Source organism: Caretta caretta, chromosome 5 (genome assembly GCF_965140235.1).
Source record: "Caretta caretta isolate rCarCar2 chromosome 5, rCarCar1.hap1, whole genome shotgun sequence".
Lineage (NCBI taxonomy): Eukaryota > Metazoa > Chordata > Testudines > Cheloniidae > Caretta > Caretta caretta.
In genome coordinates, this window is record NC_134210.1 from 104,291,791 (window position 1) to 104,316,081 (window position 24,291).

General features: G+C 40.0%; 1 protein-coding gene and 1 long non-coding RNA gene across 9 annotated transcripts in view; one reads left to right on the forward strand and one right to left on the reverse strand.

Annotated features, from left to right (window-relative positions):
• The window catches only part of LOC142072208 (uncharacterized), a 630,664-nt gene that overhangs the window by 424,928 nt on the left and 181,445 nt on the right, over nucleotides 1-24,291 (reverse strand). The window lies entirely within an intron of this gene.
• Nucleotides 1-24,291, forward strand: part of JAK2 (Janus kinase 2) — a 190,596-nt gene that overhangs the window by 116,145 nt on the left and 50,160 nt on the right. For all 8 annotated transcript variants that reach the window (XR_012668609.1, XM_048850409.2, XM_048850403.2 and 5 more), the window contains exons 14-22: nucleotides 4,247-4,374; nucleotides 7,753-7,891; nucleotides 9,620-9,771; nucleotides 10,514-10,664; nucleotides 11,425-11,561; nucleotides 12,585-12,774; nucleotides 15,924-16,048; nucleotides 21,103-21,275; nucleotides 22,662-22,779. Coding sequence is in view for 7 of the 8 variants with exons in the window: in XM_048850409.2 (XP_048706366.1) it covers nucleotides 4,247-4,374; nucleotides 7,753-7,891; nucleotides 9,620-9,771; nucleotides 10,514-10,664; nucleotides 11,425-11,561; nucleotides 12,585-12,774; nucleotides 15,924-16,048; nucleotides 21,103-21,275; nucleotides 22,662-22,779 (1,313 nt within the window). In the remaining variant the exon portion in view is untranslated. The remainder of the gene's footprint in view (nucleotides 1-4,246; nucleotides 4,375-7,752; nucleotides 7,892-9,619; nucleotides 9,772-10,513; nucleotides 10,665-11,424; nucleotides 11,562-12,584; nucleotides 12,775-15,923; nucleotides 16,049-21,102; nucleotides 21,276-22,661; nucleotides 22,780-24,291) is intronic.

The window sequence follows — 24,291 nt, forward strand, 5'->3', positions numbered from 1 at the left end:
CTCCTCTTTCAGGCTTGTTTAGATTCAAAGTTGATTGCTGTTGCTCTTTGGTTGGCTTCATACCTTGGGGGTCGGCTTAGGTGACACCTTCAGCTTCTGAAGTGCAGCGTTTCTTTCTGCCTTTGTGCTTTTTGGGTCAGGAAAGATCTATTCCAGATAACTTTTAAAATTAGGTTTAACTCTTTTTATTCAGTCCATTTTCTGAGATTGTCTTTCAGTTTTGTTAGCGTTTGACAGGAAATTAAATTCTGTTCTTCAAATAGTCCATATACTCTTTTTTTAATAGAAAAGTTTTTAATTGTCAGAACAGTCTTCTTAAATTTAAATAACTCTTACAAAGTCTTGAACTTATATAATTAAAAATTGTTGCCTTTGGAAAGATTATTCTGGTCTTCTGCAGTTGGTTGAGGGTTTGCCACTGCCAGTAATTAATTCCTCAATAATATAAATATTCTGTACTTAAATGGCTTTTTACACTACTTTAGCAAGGTTATTAGATTCCATGTTAGTACATAAAGCTTTTTACCATTTACATAGCAATAACATTAGATGCTGTAGTTAGAGCTTTGCATTTATCTAACATATCTGTAAGAATACATTTCACAAAGATGTTTTGTTTATTTCTTAAATGTTGAAATGACAAAGTTTAAAACTTCTCCATATACACATGGTTTATCTCTAAAGTTCTTAAGAACAGGAGCAGGTTTTCTTGCAAGAGAGGGTAAGGATTGGTAGAGCCGACTTTACCTATTTGTATTGCTCTGATAACACACCCTACATCCCTTTTTACTATTATGCCTCTACTTAAAACATAAATGTTTTACATGATCTGTTTTCTTTAAGTGTGCTTGTCCTTGGAAAATAGAAGTAGAAACCTTCTGGGATTTCTGTGATTAGCTTTCATATTTTGTGACATAATTTTACATATGTATTGTTATACTTCCAAGCACCCTGGCTATAGCATTCTTGTAGCTGTATCTTAATATTCAGTAAATATTCTCCTTGATTTCCCAGTTCACTTGTGGTGGTGTTAGCATACATACTTTCAATGGTTGTATAATGTACTGTATCAGTAGGGAATTTTATCTTCAGATAACTTGTTTGTAAGTATAGTAATTCATCTTTAAACTCATAATTAGACTCTGTAGTCTATTTACCTCTAAAGACCTGGGAGATTTACTTATGTAACTTCCTTAGTCTACTGAGAGGAGGCCAGTCCCCTATGTTAGCAACAACTACATTTAGTTCAGATAAGTCTGCTACAGATCTGAGTAAAATTTATTTTGTATAGTTCTGAAAACACTGCATGTTCTTTAAAAGACTAAGTTGCAGGCCAGTTTTTGCGTTATAAAGCAGGAAGCACACTGTGATTACAATAGTTTTCATTGTGTTTGGAGTCCAAATGAGGAACATGAATACAATTGAAAGCAGAAGCTCAGGGTTATTTCACTTCACTTAAAATTATTTGTTTCTAAAAAACATAAACCACTGAAACAGTGGCAACCATGCAGCTGGCTTCCTGGGTCCTTGACTAGAAGACTATTTAGGCAAGTGTTGCCAGATTAATACAGGCAGGCTGTGGGGAAAGGGCCTCTTCTTATGGCTGTGCTACACAAGATAAGCTATTAGCACAGTTTGTTTTCAGAGGGGAACTTCTGTTGTTCCAACAAAGAATGTGTTTCAATAGCAGAACCAACAACACTTCTATTCAGCAGGATGAAACTTTAGATTTTAAAAAAGAAGAAGAAAGTTTGTAAACAGCTGCAAAGTGACTGAGTTGAAATGATTGTTTTATTAATGCAATAGGACATTGATACACTTATACATTATGATGCTAACTTGAAACCACATTACTTTTATTGTCACAAGGCGGCGGGGGTGTGTGTTAAAATTGGATCTGTTTCTTAGTACAGTGGAGTAGCATCTTATGTGGGGGTTAGGTTCTAAAGTCCGCGCATAAGGCGAAAATCGCGTATAGTCAAAATTACCCTTGAAAAATCCCTTAAATTGCCCATAAAGTACAGTATACTGTACATGGTTTTGTGTATACAACCCTGTACAGTAATATGCATAATATATACAGTATTGTACAGTATATAATAGAGTACATATGCAAAATATAATTTTATAGTGCTATATTTTTAATTACAGGGGGGAAATTACAGGGGGTCGTCAGGGCTTGATGTTGATCCAGGTGACGGAGAGTGAGTCGTAGATGAAGTGGTTGGCTCTGGTTCAGCTCGAGAAGTTGATTGCATAGGCTCATCAGCTGCTGGTTGTTTTTCCTTGAAAAACATGGTGATCAGCAACTGTCGCTGTTGTCTCTTGAGCTGCTCAAACATTTCTTGATACGGTCTCAAATCGTCCGTAATACTACATGTGATTTTGAGGCTTCGTTCCATAGAGGGATCGTATTCAGGTGTTTCGCTGCTTGGAACACTTCAGCAAATTTATGAAGATTCCATCTTGCTGGCTCTTCCTGTTCTTCGTCATCATCTTCGTCTCCTGTAGACAATTTTATCAGTTCCTCTCGCTCTTTGTTAGTCAATGTTTCTCTATGGTTCTCAATTAATTCTTCAGTTTCTTCCTCAAGAATGTCGACGAAGCCATCGCCACCTGCTTGCCTGGCCACCTGAACAATGCGTTTCACTTCTTTGTCAATGGTCGGGAAACCCTTAAAATCATTCACACATTCTTTCCATAGGTTTTGCCAACATGCATTGACTGTTTCAGGCTTGATTGCATCCATTGCCTGTTTAATACAAGTGATGCAATCGGCAATGTTGAAGGACTTCCAACAGTCCATCACATTAAGATTGGGATCAGCTTCCATAACGTTACGTCTCTGTGAGAACGTAAGCCTCGTGTACGTGGCCTTGAAACAGTGAATCACACCTTGGTCGAGAGGTTGGAGGATGGAGGGGTATTGGGGGGGAGAAAGATGACTTCAACGTCGTTATGCGCAAACTGGAGTGCCACAGGGTGGCCAGGAGCATTGTCTACAATCAGCAACACTTTAAAGTCAAGTCCTTTCTCTTCAAGGTACCGCCTGACCTCCGGAATGAAACACTTGTGGAACCAATCCAGAAATAATGCTGCTGTCACCCAAGCCTTTTTATTTGATTGCCAGAACACAGGCAGGAGATTTTTGTTCTTGCCTTTTAGGCCACGGGGATTTGCAGCTCTGTGAGCAAGCCCAGCTTTATTAAATGCCCAGCTGCATTGCCACAAAACAACACAGTCACATGGTCTTGTCCTTCTGATTTTGAAATGTAAGTGCAGTTGGGCATTTTTTTAAGGAGAGCCCAGTCTCGTCAGCATTAAAAACTTGTTCTGGAAGATAGCCCTTTTCTTCTATGATTTTCTTTAATTGTTTGGGGTAGGTTTTTGCTGCCTCTTCATTGGCAGATGCAGCTTCACCAGTAGTCTGCATGTTTTTGAAGTTGAAGCGGTTCCTAAAACTGTTAAGCCAACCTTGGCTGGCTCTGAATTCCTTCTCATCAGAAGGCTGTCCCTCTTTGGCGGGAGGTTTGAACAGTGCGTAAAGGCTAAGAGCCTTTTCTCGCAATATGTTGCCATCGATAGGCACACGTTTCCGGTTCATGTCTTCCAGCCATAAATTTAATGCCTTTTCAGTCTTCACTGAAGTCTTATCACGCACCTGGCTCATCACCTTAGCAGTTATTGGAGCGTTTGATGCAACGGCTTGACGAATTTCTCTTTCTCGAATCTTGATGGCACGGATGCTAGATTAGTTGCGGCCATATTTACGCGCCACGTTGGAGACCGACATACCATCTCCCAATAAGTCCAACACAGCCAGTTTTTCCTCCAGCGTTGGAACAGATCGCTGTTTCTTTGGTTGAGCAGCAGATGAAGTAGTTGGCTTGTGTTTATGGGCCATGTAAGAAAAATACGTATCTTTAAACACTAGAATCGCACTCAGTGCGGCGAGATGCTCACACTATGAGAGGCACGCAGGAACTGAAACCAACTGAGGGAACAGCAGATTCACGTCTCCCATCTCACGCTCACTCCGGGGCATACGCTCATTGAGTGGAATGGTGGGCGAAATTGCCTGCACTATTTACAGGTCTCTTGTTGTTTTTCTTTTGCCAAGCGCGTATAGTTGAATTTGCAGAAGTTAAATGCACGTATGATGCAATTCACTTGTAGTAGCAGTACGTTTATAAAACAAGAATGAAAAATTAAACAGTCTGTTTACCTTTTAAACACTTTAAATCAGATATCCTGGTGCAGGAGTATGTCAGATTCGGATCCTTGGACACATACTTGAAAAAGAACAAAAATTCTATCAATATCTTGTGGAAATTGGAAGTTGCCAAACAGTTGGCATTGGCCATGCATTTTCTGGTAAGTCGATTTTTTTCTTTTTTTAGTTTGATAGTCAAATTCATATGCTTATGGTTTATTATCTATACATATTACACACACACACACCCCACTCTACATTAAAATAACATTATGCAGTCAAGCGCTCAAAAGTTAGGAAATGCCAGAATGAAGGCTGCCTGTTCAACCTAGTTCAGCCCCTTTGTGAGTATGCATGAAGATAGTCTTTAATTACATGATCACATACTGTTTTTTCCACAGGATCCATGCCTCATTCAGTTAACACAATGGACAATGTTCAGTTAATGAGAAGCTAATTCAATATTTTGTTTTCTCCTTATTGTTCAATGTGTGGACTTAAGCCTAATTTACTGCACACTATTCATATACAACTCTGAAGATAGCATTATTAATTTTGTCATGGGCTTTTTTGTAGCACTTATTGCAGAGGTAGGCAACCTGAGGCCCACGGGCTGTATGCGGCCCGTCAGGGTAATCCGCTGGCAGGCTGTGAGACAGTATTTACATTGACCATCCACAGGCACAGCTGCCCGCAGCTCCCAGTGGCCACAGTTCGCTGTTTCCGGCCAATGGGAGCTACGGGAAGCAGCAGCCAGCCCGCGCAGCTTCCCACAGCTCCCATTGGAAAGGCGAACCGCGGCCACTGGGAGCTGCAGGCAGCCATGCCTGTGGACAGTCAATGTAAACACTGTCTCATTGCTCGCAAGCGGATTACCCTGACAGGCCGTGTGCGCACCGCAGGTTGCCCACTACTGGCTTATTCGTATAGTATCTAAGTGCGTCACAAACGTTAATTAATTTATCCTCACAACATCCTTATCCCCATTTTATGGATGGGAAGCTGAGGCACAGAGAGATAAAGGTCAAAAGTGTTCACTAGGGCAGCATTCAACTGTCTTAACCACGAGACCCTCCCTTTATTTTCTGCAATCCCCTACCTCCTTCACTACACGCCTTCCAACTTCTGCAACAAATGGGGCAGAGGTCCTACGAAAAGCAGCCTCCTTTACTGTGAAGTCCTGATTCATGCCCAGAGCAGATGCATCCTATTCACTAAATGAAGCAGCGGTCCTGTGGGGAAAAAAGTATGTGATCATGTAATTAAAGACTATATCATAATGCATACAAATAAGGGAGCTGAATTAAGGTTGCACAGGCAGCCTTAATTCTGGTATTTCCTAACTTCTGAGTGTTTGACTTTGCAACCTTAATAATATTCTTCTAGCATAACCTTTTGTGTATGATTTCCTAGGTTTTTTTAAAAAAAGCAAACTGAAAAAACAGAAATTCCATCATATGGTTCATCAGTAGGACTGGACTCTTTAGATCCACCTGACAGACATCTGGCACTAGAGTTAATGGCATAACTGATACCTCTGTGTGAACCAGCACTAAAGGGAGATGAGACACTCACCTTGATAGTGGGTTTCACAGATATTTGCCAGCACCAGAAAACTGGTGAGACTCAGCTGTCTTGGGTTCCATTCCAGGCTCTGGAGGAGAGTCTGTTCTAGTGGGCACAGATTTTTGCACATTCCACCAAGCTGATTTCTTCTGCCCCATCCCCATTAATCTGTCCCTGTCCCTTCTATTTTTCACCCCTGGCTACTTGTGACAGTCCCAATCTCCTTGCCTTCCCAATCCATGGCCCTACTCCTCAGGCTTCTCATCCCTGTCCCTGTCTTCTTTTCCCCAGCCATCTCCTGCTCTAAGTTTTCTTTCAGAGTCAGAATCTCTCCTCCTCTCCACATGCAGTCCCAGGCTTCTTGCCCAACTAATCCGAGTTTCCCCCTCCAACTCCCAGTCCCGGTTTTTCTCCTCCAGTCCCAGTCTCACTAGACTCCTTGTCCCAATCTACTCCTTTCTCTCTTGCAATCCGGATGACTTCCCCCTCTGTGCTGCCTGGGTGCCAGCAGTGAGGGTCATTGAGGCATAGGAGAGACAGGCCCTGCTTTCAGTTCTAGCTCCCAGCCCCATCCTAGCCCCTTCACGGTTCAGAGTAGCAGTTACAGGGAAAGCCCTTCTGAGCCTTCATAGCCCTGAGCCGGAGCATGCTGAGCTAATCTGTGGGGATGATGCATGCACAGTTTAGTTGGCACTAGGAGCAGTGAGAGGCTCCAGCATGCTCGGTGAGGATGCAGTCGGTGGAGATTTTAGCTGTTAATGTTGAAGAAGTCTTTACTGCATGTGCAAACAGCGATTTTTTTCAAAGGCTTATAACTTGGGAAAATTTGGGTGGATTTTCATGAGGATGGCAAAAGTTACATCGCTGACACACATGCCACCCTGCCAAATTTCAAGTCCCAGCTCCAAAGCGCAGAGGCAGTATAGCGTTTCAGGTGAAATGTCTTAATTTTTTTAACATGGGCAAAGTAATGTATATTTTCTTATCCTTCTCAAAAACAACTGAACCATTTTGGCTGAAATTTTCCAAAAAAAATTGAGCCTGAGACACACATCGGGCATGAAAAATTTCATCCCTGACAGTTAAAGTTTCATAAAGTTATAAGCAACTGAGCATAGGGCCTTATAATAGGAAGTATTGGGCAACCTTAATAATGGACGGTGCTACCAGCCCTGCCTATAATTAAGGGCTGATCTGTGAGCAGCATTCCTACTGAAGTTAAAAGGGACTTGAAAGCAGAAGAGGGGACAGAATTAGTCCCATCTGAGGGTTAGCCACTTACAAGATTCTCGGCCAAATTCTGCTCTCAGACACACGCAGGTTGCTCCCATTTCAGTCAAGGATGTTAGTGTCAATGGTCTACGTTATTTTTCTCCTTCTTAATCTCTCCTCTTGTGTCCTACTATTCTTCTACTTTCTCTCTCCCTTCCTCTAAATCTTCTATCCGGACTATGTTCTTCACTTCTCTGTTACTCTGTTGGTGTCATTCCTTCTCTCATGCTGCTCCATAAGCAGCTCTTATTTTGTCCTGTTTTGTTTGCCAAGTGGTCCATTCTCTCCTCTTTTTGAAATCCCAACTTAAAAATAACTTCTTCCAGGAATCATGCCTACCATTCCTCCCCCGCCCTTCATCTCCCTATGCTCAATATAAATGACCTTCTAATAATGTTAATAGCTAACCACCAGTGAAAGCTACTGCCTTTTTTGAATTACTAATATACTTCAGGCCTTATTTGATATCTGCCTAGCTGTAGAACGTATATTAAAGCTATCCGAATTGGAAATCTAGATAGATAATGGATATAATTTAACCATTAGTTAAATTTTCTAGCCAGTTGGAGAGGAATTAGTGGTGTCATTTTATTTGTGCCTGCCATATGCGATCTGTTTAATTTCCTAGACTAACACTTTCTTTTAAATGCCTTCTGGTTTTTACCTGTTTATTTACATAAAAATGTATTTGTCTTTATCAGGAAGATAAAAGCCTGGTTCATGGGAATGTATGTGCAAAAAATATCTTGCTTATCAGAGAAGAAGATAGGAAGTCTGGAAACCTTCCATTTATCAAGCTTAGTGATCCTGGCATCAGCATGACAGTTTTGCCAAAAGACAGTAAGTCTTGGAGTCAACTGTCTGGGCTATTGTTTGTAACATTGAAAATATTTGTATTTTTATTCCTCCAACCTCTCATTGTACTGATTGTTTATTGTGATATAAGCTCCTCCAGCCTTTCTCCAGTCCCTAAAACACCATCCCAGACAGCAGTTAAAACTGCATCTTATCAACAAATGGCTATAGGAAACAGTCAAAATTTTCTGCTGGGTGGTTTTGTTTGGTTTTAAATAAGTCTGTACAAGAATACAAACCGGTTAAAATGGTACATTAGGAAGACTGGCATTTCAACACAGATTACTGTATGTTCTAAACAAAACATCTTTTCCAAAGGGATGTTTGACCATGCTGTAATGTGGCATGACTCAGTCTACTGTACTTGTGGCATACTGCTGGATTAGTAGTCACTGCAGGTCAGGATTCTAGTGCTTTATTATAGTAATGTGGAGAAGTTTAGAGAACATATGGAAAGCCCAGCATTTTCAAAAGTAACCAGGGATTTTCAGGTGCCCAATTTGAAACTGCAGGGACCTGATTTTCAAAACCATCCCCAACGCATCTCAGGCTGGGCACCTGAAATCACTGCACTCTTGAAAATGATGACCTATATATCTATAATATGCTGCTGTTCTGTCACTTTTACCAGCTGTGAAATGCTTTCAAATGGAGTAAAAATATTAGTAATAGGACAACATGCGCAAGTGGATGCATCTGATTATTGACTATTAGATGGATAGATAATGTATCCATTCTCATTGTTCTCCCCTTTTGTCTTTTTAAAGTGACACTGTCAGGTGACAATTCATATATTCTTAAACAGGTTTTCTTAGCCATGTTACAAATAACATCTTAGATTATTCAAATTGGAAGTATTTTTAAAATTTAAGGTACCAGTCTTCATTGATACTGTTTACTTTTTTGGGGGGGGTCTGGGGGGGCTATATTCAGCTTGGAAGATGAAAACAGACTAATTCATTTTGGCTTTAATCATATATTAATCATATATTTGGCTTTATAGTTTATATATGGTGGCAGGATGCTGCAACCTTCGGAATGCAAGCAGTGTAGTGTGATGGTGATGTTATCCAATAAACTTTCCACTGAATTTTTTAAAAGTTGCAACATTTCTTTTGATGGCATTCTTTTGTGAACTTAATTTCAAAAATCCTAAATCTTGGGTCTAAACTGATCTGACAGTATCCTTTTAGCTTGTTCTCCGATCAGTTTTAGTTTTGATCAAATAATGAAGATTCAAACAGATGAATTCCGATGTGTGCACACTGCTGCTTGTTGCAGAGTCAGCATGTTGCGCCCCATCTGAAAACTGCTAAGCGTATGCCTCTGATTTTTCACCCTCTCAATCTTGTGTGGGAACTACTGTTCCTTGATAGTGGGAAAGGGCATTCATGTCAGAGCAACAACACGATGTAGAAATTCCTTAGATCTGGCTTCATGGGGCTATAAAGAGAAGACAGTCAATGAACTTTTAAAATTAGAAGCAATGATACTTCATCCTAGTTACAAGTTCATCATTTGTGCGTGTGTCATTTAGCATTTACTATTGAAGAACAGGAACTTGAGAAGAGTTGAAGTATTTCATTCTAAAAAAATAAGGGAATTGTAGAAATTCAAACTTTTACTAATTCTAATGTGTTTAAGTAGAATTTGGAGATAAAAGTAGACACTTCAGTATTATTTGTGACCTGTTGTGTTTTCATGATTACATAGTTCTTCTTGAAAGGATACCCTGGGTCCCACCTGAATGCATTGAAAATCCCAAACAGCTAAGCTTAGCAACAGACAAGTGGAGTTTTGGTACCACTTTATGGGAAATCTGCAGTGGGGGAGACAAGCCCCTTGGTGCACTGGATTCTCCCAGAGTAAGTATTGGCAAGTAGCGTTGTTTGTTACTGTACCTGTGAATACCATGTTTCTTTGTTGATTATACTTTCTAGTCACCCTTAAAATGCTTTTTAGTGCAGTATCACATTGGGTCTTGCAGAGAGTCCCAGCCCCAAATTATCCAATGCAGAAGCGTTTACAGATATAAAAATGTCTCCAAAAATAGAATACAACTTTAAAAATTTCCAGAATTATTGCTCCGTAATATTGCAGGTCTTTTCTGCAGGCATATTTAGTCCATCTCTCTTGAAAATCATCAGGAGAGTCCCCTAAACACAAAACCCAACCCTTTTTGGAGCTTTATACAAACTCACTTGTACCCATCACAGAAGCCTAATCCTGCCTGTGGCGGCTGCTGCTGTAATTTCCCAATAGTTCCCTCAATGAGCTCATTTAATAACACATTCCTAGCAGAGCCACTGGATAGACCTGGAAGGAGAAACGTCTGAGATACTAGCCCCCTCTGACTCATCCACACTCTCTCATAATCAGAATGAGGCTCTTACAGCTAGAGACAGAACTCAGCCAGCCCACAGGTGGGCAACACTTTCTTACTGTTCCATCCTAGTTAGGCTGCACAGAATCACCTGCGCAAAGAAAATAAATTGGTCTTTCTCGTTTAAACCAGAAATGGCTGTTCTGCCACAGATATCATGTTTGTCACAAAACTGCTGAGAATGCTATTATATGCTAAAGCATCTTGTATATCTTTAATCCTAGAAGCTACAGTTTTATGAAGATAGGCACCAGCTTCCTGCTCCAAACTGGACAGAACTAGCAAATCTTATAAACAACTGTATGGATTATGAGCCAGATTTCAGACTTTCTTTCAGAGCCATTATACGTGATCTTAACAGCTTGTTCACGCCAGGTAAGCTCATGAAGGAAAGGGAATGGATTTTTGGTAGAAGATTGTGAACTCTTTGGGGCAGGAGCTGTTGTTTTTTTTCTGTGTCCACAGAATGCCTAGAATAATGGGATCCTGGTCCAAGGCACTACCAGAATATAAACAACAGAAATTATAATGAATATATTTTATTGTTTTCCAGTTTGCTATTAAAAGTGAATTTTACTGGGGGATCACCCAAAACATTTTCATTGTATTATAAATATTTATTTCAAATACATTGGCAAGATTGCACGCCTAGCTTCTTAGTGAAGCACATTATATCAATGATCCTTGTACTTTCTCCCAGGTGCTGGGATAAATACTGCTAAACTTGCTACTGTTCCTGCAGACTTACTCTCTGGTTACCAAATGCCCTTCTGATTTTTGAATGTTGTCCCCCCTAGAAAAGGGGCCATTGCACAGTAGGTGTTATAGTTAAACCAGCAAGGATTGGTTTGCAAAAATGCATGTTTGAAAATTCTTAAGAGAAGGGTCACTGTTAGTCAGCTGTCAAGACCAGTCTATCTTTTTTTTTTGGCCCAGCAGCATCCAGAGTGTCACTCCAATTTGCTGGTTTGTCATTCTTTATGGCAGCAACATAGTATCTAATATTTATTTAGGAAACTGAGTTCAATACACTGTTTATGTCTATCCAGAGCAAAATAGAATATTGAGAGGAGAGGGGAGCATGTCAGCAAAATGACAACATTTGCCCTTTCATCATTTTTTTGTATTTGCCCAGATTATGAGCTATTGACAGAAAATGACATGTTGCCAAACATGAGGATTGGTGCTCTTGGGTTTTCTGGGGCATTTGAAGACAGGGACCCAACGCAATTTGAAGAGAGACACCTTAAGTTCTTACAGCAACTTGGCAAGGTAGGAAGCTTTGAACTCTAATTGGCTGAAAGAAATAAGGTTACTTAGGTGTAACTGAGGTTCTTCGAGATGACTCTGCATGTTCTCATTAATGGGTGATTAGCCACTTGGAAGGAAGTTTTGAACTCTAAGGCCTGGTCTGCACTAAAAAATTAGGTCGGTTTAACTACGTCTGTCAGGCATGTGAAAAATCCACACCCTGAGCGGCGTTGTTAAGCTGACCTAAGTCCCCCTGTCGACAGCACTAGGTTGACGGAAGCGTTCTTCCATCAACCTAGCTACTGCCTCTTGGGAAGATGAATTACCAATGCTGCTGGGAAAACCCCTCCGGTTGGTGTAGATAGCATCTTCAAGGAAGCACTACAGCAGCGCAGCTGTGCTGCTGTAGTGTTTCAAGTGTGGACAAGCCCTAAGTGGCTGGAAGAACCCCACCTTTCAATTGCCTCCCGGTGATTTCTTATACATTATTTTCACTGCACCCTTGTGTTACTGGAATAGATTGTGTAAACATGGTTTCAGACAGATATAAGCACAATGCACATTCTGTCCTGATTTTGCCTGTCAGTCACTGTGTAGGATATCACTAAACAGGAGAGAACTCTGGGATGGAATCTCTGCACTGAATCTAGTGGCACTGAGCGGTTAAATGTTTCAGGAGTGCGTTACTAACACCAAGAGAGACCTATCTTTTTCCATTTTTATTTTCTGCTCTTAGATTCATTTAAAATTGCTCCTAAGCTCTTCGGCATGGTAACTGATTATTTTTTTGTATCTGAACTATCCTGAATATCCTCTTTCCCCTTCTTCCCACCTCCTCAACCTGCTTCCCAAACACATCTCCCCCTAATCCCACCTAAACTGTCCCCTGCGATACTTCCCCCCACCCCCACCCCCCGGCAGCCCGGTGTCCTGGTTTTTCACTTTGAAAATCTGGTCACTTTAATCCTGGTGCAGTCCTACACAGGTGATTAGGAAACGACTGTGACATGGGCTTTTTTAGTTTGCGTTTCTGTTTTGGTCTAGGGTAACTTTGGCAGTGTCGAGATGTGCCGGTATGACCCACTACAAGACAATACTGGAGAGGTAGTGGCTGTGAAAAAGCTACAGCACAGCACAGAAGAGCACCTACGAGATTTTGAAAGGGAAATTGAAATCCTTAAATCCCTGCAGCACGATAACATTGTTAAGTACAAGGGAGTGTGCTACAGTGCCGGTATGTAAAGCATTTAACATAGAATCATAGAACTGGAAGGGACATCAAGGGGTCATCTAGTCCAGTCCCCTGCACTCAAGGCAGGACTAAGTATTATCTAGACCATGCCTAACAGGTGTTTGTCCTTCCTTGCTCACACTGCTTATTAATCAATACAAAGCCAGAACTCCATTAAATGTTTTCATGTTGTTGGGATACATTTCCTGACTTTATCAGAGCTTTTATAGATGGCATAGCAAAAGAATCAGTGTCCATCATATTGTGCTTCATTATGCCAAATGGACACAATTTCATCTAGTTAATCTGTTGCAGTTATAGACGACTATTCTCTGATAACTTCTTTAAAAGTAAAAATTGTAACTATTTGCAACTAATCACACTGTAAAGTACAGACAAAAATCTGTGTAGAAAGTCATCAATAGTTCCATAAAAATGTTGGGGAACCTAAATATTTCTTCAGCTTTTTGTTTTTGACTCACTGCCGTGTCTCAGCAGAGTGAAACTCACCACTTCATGGACTTCCTTTATGAGAGGAGAATAGCCAGGGAGTGTGTTAGAAGCTTTAAAGTCATGGAGTGAAATCTTGGCTCTGTTGAAATCAGTGGGAGTTTTGCCATTCTCATCGGTAGCGTCAGGATTTCACCCTTGGGCTTTGCTTTAAAAAACCTTGTTTTCAAACCAAAATGAAGCTTTTTAAGCTGTTAACATTGCTGACCAACTTGACGGCAGCTACCATCTTCACCTGTGTAACGAGATGGAACTTTAAAAGACTAATTTCTGTTTTGTGTTGGGGGTGCTAGTTAAAGCATGAATCAGATATAACTTTGGACATACGAATAGTCTCTTGCTTCAGAAATAAGCATTTCCACTTCACCTTCACATGTATTTTAAGTAAATATTGTGGCTGGGACTCAGCGCTTAACTTGCAGCAGTAGCTGAGTGTAAATACACAAATTTGCATTTATGTTAATGTGGGTTTAAGTAGATAAATGCACATTGCTGGGCAGGCTAAAGGACAATTACTAAGCATTCACTGACACGGTATTTAATTAAAAATATGTTCAGTGATTAAAGAAAAGTTTAAATGCACTTCTGTGATTATGTCCTATTACAGTGCGATAACAATTTGATTTATTTTAGGTAAATGAAAATGTGGGAGAAGATTGCCTTTATAAATTCTGATTTCAGAGACAGCAGGACTAAATTGCTGCATAACTTCTCACTCCTTTCTCTAATCAAAACCAGGATTAGGTGGATTTTAGTAGATTTGCTCTCACTTGCTGCCTCATTGGAGTAATTTTTTTCCCCAGGGCCTACAGACTTTGAACATTTTTGTTGAGCTTGTCTGTGGCCTCTCATTCTACCCTGCAAAGGAGGTCTTTGTTCTCTTGAGAGAAACCGATTAGTAAACTTTTCCTAAAAGATGATGATAATATAATGATAGCCTGCTGTGCTCAGGAAGGAATCCCCTGCCCCCCCACCCCCACCCCACCACCACCACTACACAGCGCTGCATACTAGTGGGTAGGTGTATCATTAGTGTTGAGATTTGTTTATCTTCTTGTGAAGCAACAGATATTGCCTGATGCTGGAGCAAGGTAGTATACTTCATGAACAAATGAACTGAGCCAGTATGGCACTCTCAGTTTGTGAACCACAGAGGGCATTAATATTCATTCAGTGCTTCAGGTACAATATTTAACTCAATGTCCACCTGTGACAGTGAATTCAACGGGCTGAATCTGTGCTATATGAAGCAGTGTTTCATTTTAGTCTATGTGTTCTTGCCATTTATTTCACAACTGATATGGGACATAGTAAAACTGAGAGACTGATCAACTTTCATTATGCTCCTTCATTAGAAAATAGTTGGAGAAAAATTGTCTGCTGTGAAGCCTCTTTAAAAAGGCCTAAATCTGTTGCATTGTCAGTGTTTTGGGCTTAGCAGAATTTATTGTAGAATCTTGTGCTATTTAAGATGTACTCTAGATAAGGCACTTGAGTATTTCTGGTTAAAAATTGCAGGTAAACTAACAGAGAATTCTCCATCGGTCCTGTAACTGTTTCTTCAATTATGGAGTCATTAGTTTGCTCTAGGTTGGATGCATCTGTTTGTATATTTATTTACTTTACTAGAAAAGTATCCAGCTGTGAAAGTTTGAGGTTTGAGTGAGAGAGGATGTCTAGGTTTTCATAGAAGACAATGTGTACAAACACACCACACACAATCCATGTGTTTTGCTCAGTTCGTTGTGCATTCTTGTCACTTTGGCACTGCAAAATAAAACATTGATCACATTTTAGAAGTCCTTTCTCTACGACCTTCTCTACACTGGCAAAATACATGGTGTTTACTAATATGATTTTAAACATGTAGACAGGGACAAGTATGTGTTTAATATTGTGTTCATTAACATGATACTCTTTCCTATTGACTTCACCTCAGTTCTGCATGGATACAGTGGTATGCTCGTGCATTGTCCATTGCAAAATTGAAGCTTTATTTGCTGTGTGGCTGAGATCCCTGCGCATACCCATGTAACTGGATTGTCACTCCTACTTCTTTCTAGCTCTATGGGGTGTCTCACCCCATGGAGTGTCTTGCCCCATGTGCTGTTGGCGGCACTCTGTGTGTGACCTCCTGACTTTGTATTCCCTGCTGAGATGTGCCATAACTCCAGATTTCTCACGATGCACTGATACAAACATGGCTGGGCATTGTGATAGTATGAACGTGCAAAGATGTCTGACACAAAACTGTGTTATGTTCTGCTCTGTGGACATAGTTCAACTTTGTGTTTATTGTAACTAGGTCAGAGGAGGAGGGTGTCATGACCTCGTTACAAAACCATGGTGGTATATGTAGTGCAGATGCGGCCAAGGTTAAAACTGCAAATCTATCCATCTTACTTCCATACAGAGTAAGAATGTGGTGTGACACAGGCTATGTAAGACTGTTCTAGTCACTCACTTATGTAAGGAAAGGAACTACACATGTTCTGATGGAGCAAGAATAGAAGAGCCTCCAGGGTGAAATATTTAAATATTTTCAGCACTGTTTGCTAGTAAATTTATTTGCAGACGTATATAATTATTTGTATTAAGAAATGACAAAAATAGAACCTTATATTTTGTATGTATTTAAAAAGGTCGTAGAAATCTGAGATTAATAATGGAATATTTACCGTATGGAAGTTTGCGAGACTATATCCAGAAACACAAGGAGAGGCTGGATCACAAGAAACTTCTGCAGTATACGTCTCAGATATGCAAGGTAAGGAAACCTTTTGGGGCTGTTTACAATGTACATTCCTGCCGTCCGTTAGCAATGCTTACCCCTAAAGAATGTTTATTGTTATATTGATTAGAAATGCCTGATTCAGCAAATGAATGTTTGTTTTCATTGTCAACACTGGTTTGTGAGTAGGGAGTAACTAGATGTCCTACTTCTCAAAGGGTGACCACCACATCTCTGAAAACTAATCACCTTTTTGCTTATTCTAAGCAAGTTGGTCAAATGTCCTCTTAGACATTGGTGTTATGTGCTTCTGACTGTGTGAAAGTAAAGCATTCTGTAGTACATGCCAGTATACTCTTTAGTTGATAAAGATGTGAGCAGCAACAGAGGCACTGAAGCTTGTCTGTTTCCTAACCTCAGACAGACAGCATGCCATCACTTCCACTTAATTTGTGTTTGAAGCCATAAGGATATCTTTGCAGCCATAAGGGCTAGAATTTTTTTTTAAAATAAAAGCTTAGATTAGATTTTCCAGAAGCTGATGACACCTAGGTATGGTTTCTATTCATCGTGGGCTAGCAGATTTTTCAAGATCTGGTTGTTCAACTATAATAGTACCATTACCACAACCTATAATAAAACAATCAAAGATTTTATATTTACACAGTGTTAGCCTTCTACTGGATGCTTTTTCACTAAAAGCAAAGAAGCATGTGCTGTGTTTTCCTGAGACCCAGGCACAGAAGCCCAGAATCCTGCTAGAAATGCCCAAAATTGCAATATTTGTGTTGCTTGCCTTGTTGCTTGGTATTGATGTAATATGAGTTTTGAAATCCTGAGAACCAAATAGGCATCCAACATTTTGGATGTCCTCATCTGGTCTCCTTCATGAGGCGGGTTATACATAATATAGCTTCCCTACCTATTGTGTTCAGCACAGGAGAAACTGTAGACATTTCAAATTTCACCAAATATCCAGGATTTTTGTAAAATTCTGACCTTTTCATTAAACATTTTAGAATTCCTTCTTAAAAAAACAAAAAACCCCAAAACCTTTTATTTTATTTTATTTTATTTTTGGCCAAAGGCTAAAACAAGTTAATCTTTTCAACATCTAAATGGAACAAAACCGTAAACTTGTATAAGAATTGTAGTGTATGTGAATGTTCCTATATATGCATCCAGATTCTTCTGTGACTAGTTTTTAGCTGTGAGTACTATGCCACCAGTTGTACTCCTGCAGATTTAGCTATGGTTAAATGTCAGTTTCACTTTTTTATTCTTACCTGCAGGATTTTGTTGTTGCTCTGAACTTTTCTGTTCAGTAACAGGAAGAGGCCTTAAGGTTGTTCAAAAGACTCTTTTAAGTCACTCCTTTTGAGAGGATTTTTTTGTAGTTGTTACTTTGTTTGGTAAATATATTCAGCTTTGAACTACTGAGACACTAAGTAGTTACTGTCTGAAATACTGTACCATGCTATGGCCATGAAATATGGGATGGGAGAAATCCTCATATCTTCCTCTTCATGAGCCCTCTTTCCCCCCTCTCTTCTTCTGCCTCTTTCTGTCTTTGAGTTTTTTGACATTTTAAAATCTCCCCTTATTTTTTTGCTCCACATTTCTTCCTATTGATTTTTTAAAGAAGACTTTTTAAAAGTCTTTCTTCCCCACGTCAGTGATTTAAATGTAAATTCCTCCCCCTTTTCTGATCTTTTCTCACATCAATATTTTAAGCCATGTTTCTTTGCTCCCCTGCCATCTCTTCTGTCACTCCCTTTTCTCCATCCCGTTATTTCCTAAGCCCCATGGCTTGTAGTTGACACTTTACAAGTCCTCTGCTATGAAAATCAGCACTCCCAGAGGCAGCTCTTCTTGTAACTAATGAGGATGCTTCTATAGGTGCCAGTTAGTGCATCAGGAGCTAGTTGTGTGGTGGCAAAGTGTAGGAATCTGTGTGCAGTTCTGCAAAGTGCTGCGAGGTACCGGAACAGGGAGGGGACTGGCCCTGGGTGAGTTTCCCGCCTCTGGATCCTGCTTTGGGAAGTTCTTGATACACTTTTGCTGTCTCCTGAACTAGCTTTGGAGCCATTTGTCGTTTTTTGAAGTCTGAATATTTTTCCTTTATACTTAAATTTAATTTAAACTCTTCAAGAGCCCAGATTGAGCAAGCAACAAATGATGTACACAGTAGCATTGCAGTCAAAACTGGCCTGTCAGGCCCTACAGAGCCCAGCTTTGAGCCCCTTGGATTTGGGGGCAACTAGAAATGTAAAGGAGAATCTTTGCTTTTTCTTTTTTTTTTTTTTTAAATTAAACTTCTAGCCAGTTCTCTTGCAGAGAGAACTTTGCAAATATAGCTGATATAAGACAATTATTAGGTTGAAAAGAACAAGCACTTGGGATCAAGGCTCCACTTCTGCAGCAGGAAGCTGGTGGGACCTATAGATTCACCCACACACATGCTTTTTACGTAAAATGAGTTAAACTTTGGAATGTATCTGAGAATTCTCTCTAACCCTTCCTCAGCTCTTAAAGGCAGCCCTTTGGCTCATGGGTATTATGGTCGTGGATGTTTCGGGGGTGGAGAGTGGTGGCACAAATTATTTTGAAGCCCTGGCCAGAATACAGAAGCTGGCTCTGACTAAAACATGTTGTTGAGATAGATGCCACAGAAATCTTACTTTACTGACTCTGTCTTCTAATTAGGAAAAAGATTGGAGCTAATCACTGTAGGCAAAGTTACTGTTCTGGGGTGAGATTTTGTACTTGCTGTTTTCATTTATGCATCTGTTCTTTTGGTCTAAAAGTGTATTCCATTAAGAGATCCAAGGAGTTATTTCATTTTTTGTAAACGTTGGTCTTGAGTTTTCAAAACTGCATCTCCTTGTCCTTTTCTGTTTATTTCCTGCTGAAATTTCAATGGATTTATATAATGCTGGATCTTGTCACCAATGACATATTTTTTTTCTAGATGCTTTCTGTCTTGAGGGAAGCTAAAAAATAGTGGAGACATTGGATTCAGGTTCCCTTTGGCAGAGTAATATACTGCCGCCCATGCTTTCCTCTCAATATGTGCATGACTCCCATTAAAATTAATGGAAATAAAAGGGACATACGGTTGGACAAATATATACCATGTGGTGTTACATGGCAAATAAATACTAGGCCCTTATGACAGCTCTGATTCAAATAAATCAATCTCTTGTGCATTTTATAAATTATAAACCATGGGGTTGTTTTCAGCTGAAAGCTTAGAGGTAGAGGAGGATAGCATTTCCATTTACAGTGTCTGAAACATAGGGAAATAGCTCCAAAGGTGGTATTCTGAAACCATACCAGTTTCCCAGTCCAGTGGCCCAACTGAGGAATCAGGACAGCCATGGAAGAAGCCTGGATTTGAGAGCGATGTCAGGTCTTGTGATGGAAACTAGGCATGTCATGGAAGGGGCATATATGGATTTTTAGGGCAAAAGTGCTGCTCTAACATTGTTAATGTGCCATCCACAGAGAGGCATTAAGAGCTTGCATCTGAGGGCATCAGGCCATCCTTCTGCCTGGCAGCAAAGTATTGACACACAATGGTGCCATCTAGTGGTATAAAGAAAATGAGGAAAAATCTGTTCAAAAAGATTGACAGAAGTCTGGGGCGCATAGGTGTAAATCTGGCCCTGGACCTGCTACCTCTGAGGTGCTCATCCTCAAAACATTATTCCTCTTGCACCATAGGTTTAGTTTTTTAGAGTCCTACCGTTAAGGCCAGAAGGGACCACCAGATCATCTAGTCTGACTTCCTGCATATCACACACCTCCAGCACCGCTCAGCACCCACATATTACACCCAACAACCAAGATTAGACAAAAGTATTACAGCCCACAGGAGTATTATGTGCCACAGGCAGAGAGGCCCCTGCAATGGCAAGGAAAAATTTTATGCCAAAATGTTTGGTCAGCAGCCAAAATTTCGATGAACAACGCTTGCTGGTTTTTAGATGCATTGAAGGAAAGGAAAGGATTCTTGTGGAGTCATTGAACAGCTGGCTTGCTTAATGTTTCCAAACTGTTATACATTGGAATTGGTCAGCTTCTAAACCACGCTGTGCTGTGTCGACTCCTTCCCACCAGGTACAGCTGCCCAAACAGGATTTTCTCTTTAGTTACCATAAAAGACTATAGCTGGTTCCCATCCCATAGGCATAGTTTGACTTCTGTATTTTTTTGGGGGGCATTTTTAGTCAGGCCAATGGGGCTATGAGTGGAGGGGCAAATTATGCGTGTGTCTGAGGCTTGCAGTTGGGGTGGAGGGGCAATGCTCACCCATCCTCCCTCCGAACTATGCCCATGTTCCCCCCTCTCCTGTTTCAGCCGTGACAAAAGGAATAGTCACCATAGCCAAACTGCTTGCTCCTGTAGGATGTTTGACATCTGGGGAGCAGAAACAGCAGAAAGGAGGTCTTCTTCAATGCAGCGCTGGTCATAAGTTGTCCCTACTCAGAGTATGAGAGTGAATGTTTGTGAGGGTGAGTGCTGGTGGGGGCGCGAGGAAGATCACACAGGTTGTAGGGATCAAAAAGGATGATGAAATAGAGCTGGGTAGAGCAAGCAAAGGAGAGAAGGGGAAGCAAAGCCAAGATTGGCAGTCAAACAGGGCTGGCTTGGTTGGCACTTCGTGTTATGGTGCAAGAAACGTAACCTGGCTTTCATTCTCCCTGGGCTAATGGCTGCAGGTCTGCCAGCACAGCATGTTTGGCCTGGAGAGGGAGATACAGGAGTTGCCCTTCTCAGTAAGCTAGGAGTAATGTTGATGGGCTCAGAGGAGGGTCCAATCCAGCTCCCCTCGGCTAAGGAAGTTTACTGCACCTTGAAGCATTAAGAAGCTCTCTCCAAAAAAGATAGGCATTCAGACAAAAAAGGTTGCTATTATTCCTGTATTTGGTTTAAACTCTGAACCAAATTCACCACTGCCATAGACAAATAAGATTGCATTTAAGTTGATGAAATTACAGCCACTTATGCCAGTGCTAAATTTGGCCCTTTATCTCTATTGAATTTTAATAACAATTATTTAATTTGTGTATTATCTTTACACTTAGGGCATGGAGTATCTGGGCACAAAAAGATACATTCACCGGGATCTAGCAACGAGAAACATCTTAGTGGAGAATGAGAACAGAGTTAAAATTGGGGACTTTGGACTGACAAAAGTCCTGCCACAAGACAAAGAATACTACAAAGTAAAAGAGCCTGGAGAAAGCCCTATATTTTGGTGAGTTTCCATTTGCTTCATGAAACAAGACCGGGTGTTTGTAGTGCAGAGAGCTGGATTTTATTGCGCTGCAATATGCTAATATTTTTGCTTATTGTGGAGTCTAAAAGCCAAAGTTCATAGCTGTGGCTCCGCATAAAAAGTCACGTACATGATTTTAGTTACTGTATAGAAATCTGTAAATGTGGATGTTTTCAAGCTGCTCTCATGAAATTAATAATTATCTGTGTATTCCAGCTGTTTTTTTTTTTTAAATTCTCTAATATTATCAGCAAAGGTGCTGAAAGGTTGAGAAGTTTAAAGAAATGTGAAGAGTATTCTCCAAAGTAACCTGTCTCAGTGGACTCTCCCTCCTGGATTTGCACTTCTTGTATATAACCAGATAGAAGTTCTCACATGGCTTTAAAGTTTTCAGCCTTTGAGGTACCTGTAGGTTGATCATTCACATCTGCCTGCCTGATATCTTAGACAGCCTCTTGCATACCAAGGTCCATGTCTTCTGACCACATTCAGCAGAGTTTCTCCCTGGATGGTGAGAGAAGAAGGTAAAGTTCAGGTGAGGGATGAGTTTCCAGAGTAGGTCCAAATTATCCAGAGTCTTCAGGACACGCCGCAAAATCCTCCTCTTTGATAACACTTTTCTGTAATAAGCAGATGCTTAAAAAAAAAAAATCTAGAAGCAGTCTCTCCTTTTAACTAGGGAAGGGAAAAGAGAAGACTCTGTGTAGACATTACAATACTATGGAGCTGGGGACCATAGGAAATCCTAAAATAGATGCATGTTTATGTGAAAGAGCTTAATTTACTTGTATTCGGGAGCAGAGTGCATGCTATTTACATGAGCAGTACTTGTCCGCTTTAAGCACTCTAGAAATGTTATACTCTAAAGAAGAGAGTTGAGAATATAGTGTTCAACATACATAGATATTAGATTCTTGAGTACTGGGACAGGAGGGCTTATATGAGAACACAGTCAGTTGGCATGAGCCAAAGCACAATGTTGTTGATGGAAAGACACTCATTGACTTGAATGGGCTTTGGGTCAGGTTCTTCACACGAGAGGGTTTTTTGTATTGTTCATCATATTGTATAAGTAAGGCAGTTATGATAAACTGTTCTGAGTACACCGCTGTAGAAACAGAAATCAGGAAGATTTAAATATTTTTTTAAAAAGTAAAATAAAGTATAGATTCAAGTGATGGTAATGTAATAAAATGCAGAGGTATTCATGTCTGTAAACATGTAATAAGTAGATTTTCTTATGACATGTTTTAGGTTTATCAAATTAAGATGCCTTAATTCTAAAAATAAGAAAGGTGCAGAATAACGTCCCTTTTTCCCTTCCATATTAACTTTGCTGCTGATTCCCATGACTTTTTGATACAGGTATGCTCCAGAATCGCTGACCGAGAGCAAGTTTTCTGTGGCCTCTGACGTGTGGAGCTTTGGAGTGGTCCTGTATGAACTCTTCACATATATTGAAAAGAGCAAAAGCCCTCCAGCGGTCAGTGCATAGTTACAGGTTTCTGGAGTGCCTTCTCTCTTGATCTTAACTAAAGATTTAGACCGTACATAGATCTAAATCTATAGTTATTTACTGTTCCTTTTATGCTGAGAATTGGATTTTCGTAGCACAGCATACAGTTATAGGATGAATGATACGGAAAACCACTAGTACCAAGGCATAAAATGTTAATTAGGGGTAAAAAATTATCTGACATCTGTAAAAGCTGTAGCAATACTAGGGTTCATAACTGTATGAAACAGTTTTAAAATACTCAGATGTCAGACTTTCCCATACTAAAGCCTCAAGTATGACTGACACATCTTAATGCTGTTTGCAACTATTTCTAAGACCCTTCTTAGCTACAGCATTACACTGGGAGCTCATGTTCTATTGGTTGCCTACCATGACCCCTTAAATCCTTTTTCAGAGTCACTGCTTTCCATGATACAGTACCTCATCTTATAAATATGACCTGTATTCTTTGTTTCTAGATGGTATGACCTTATGTTTGGTTGTGTTTAAAATATATGGTGTTCACATGAGTCCACCTTACCAAGCAATCCAGGTTGGATTTATAACTGTCCCCATCATTATTTACCCATTCCCCAACTTTTGTGTCATCTACAAATTTTACCAGCAATAATTTTATATTTTCTTTCAATCATCAATAAAGAGATTAAATAGCAGTGGGCTGTGCACAGATCCCTATAGGAGCCCACCAAAAACTCCTCTCTTGGATTAGTTCCCCATTTACAATTAATTTTTGCAGTCTATCAGTTAACCAGCTTTTAATCCATTTATTTAGGCTACGTTGATTTTGTGTAGTGCTAATTTTTTGTCAGAACATCATGCGCAACTAAACCAGATGCCTTACAGAAGTTTGTCTGTTATGTCAACACATTTACCTTTAACAACCACGTGATTTAGTCAAAAAACTGTTAGATGTGTTTGACGAGACCTATTTTCTGTAAAACCATGTTGACTGTCATTAATTATGCTACTATCCTTTAAATTCTTTACTGATTATGTCCCATATGAGCCTTTCCATGATTTTGCTTGGGGTTGATGTCAAGCTAACTAGCCTATAATGACCTTAGTCATCCTGTTTTACCTTATTTAAATATCAGCATGACATTAACCATCTTCCAGTCCTCTGGAACTTCTCCGGTGTTCCAATATTTGTTAAAATATAACATTAATCCTTCAGAGAGATCCTCAGCCAAAACTCTTGGCTGCACACTGTCTTTAAATTTAAAAATGTTTAACTTTAAATAGTTGCTGTTTAATATCATCCCTAGTTACTGATGGAATAAAAAGTATTTCATTGTCACTCTAAGATATGAAAACATCATCCTGGTTCTTTCTGAATACAGAACAGAAATATTTATTGAATATTTCTGCCTTATCTGCATCATAATTACTACCCCTGTCTAGTTTCAGACTTAGTCCATTGCAATGACTTTACTTGTTCCTGATATATTTAAAGATTTCCTTCTTAGAATCCTTAAC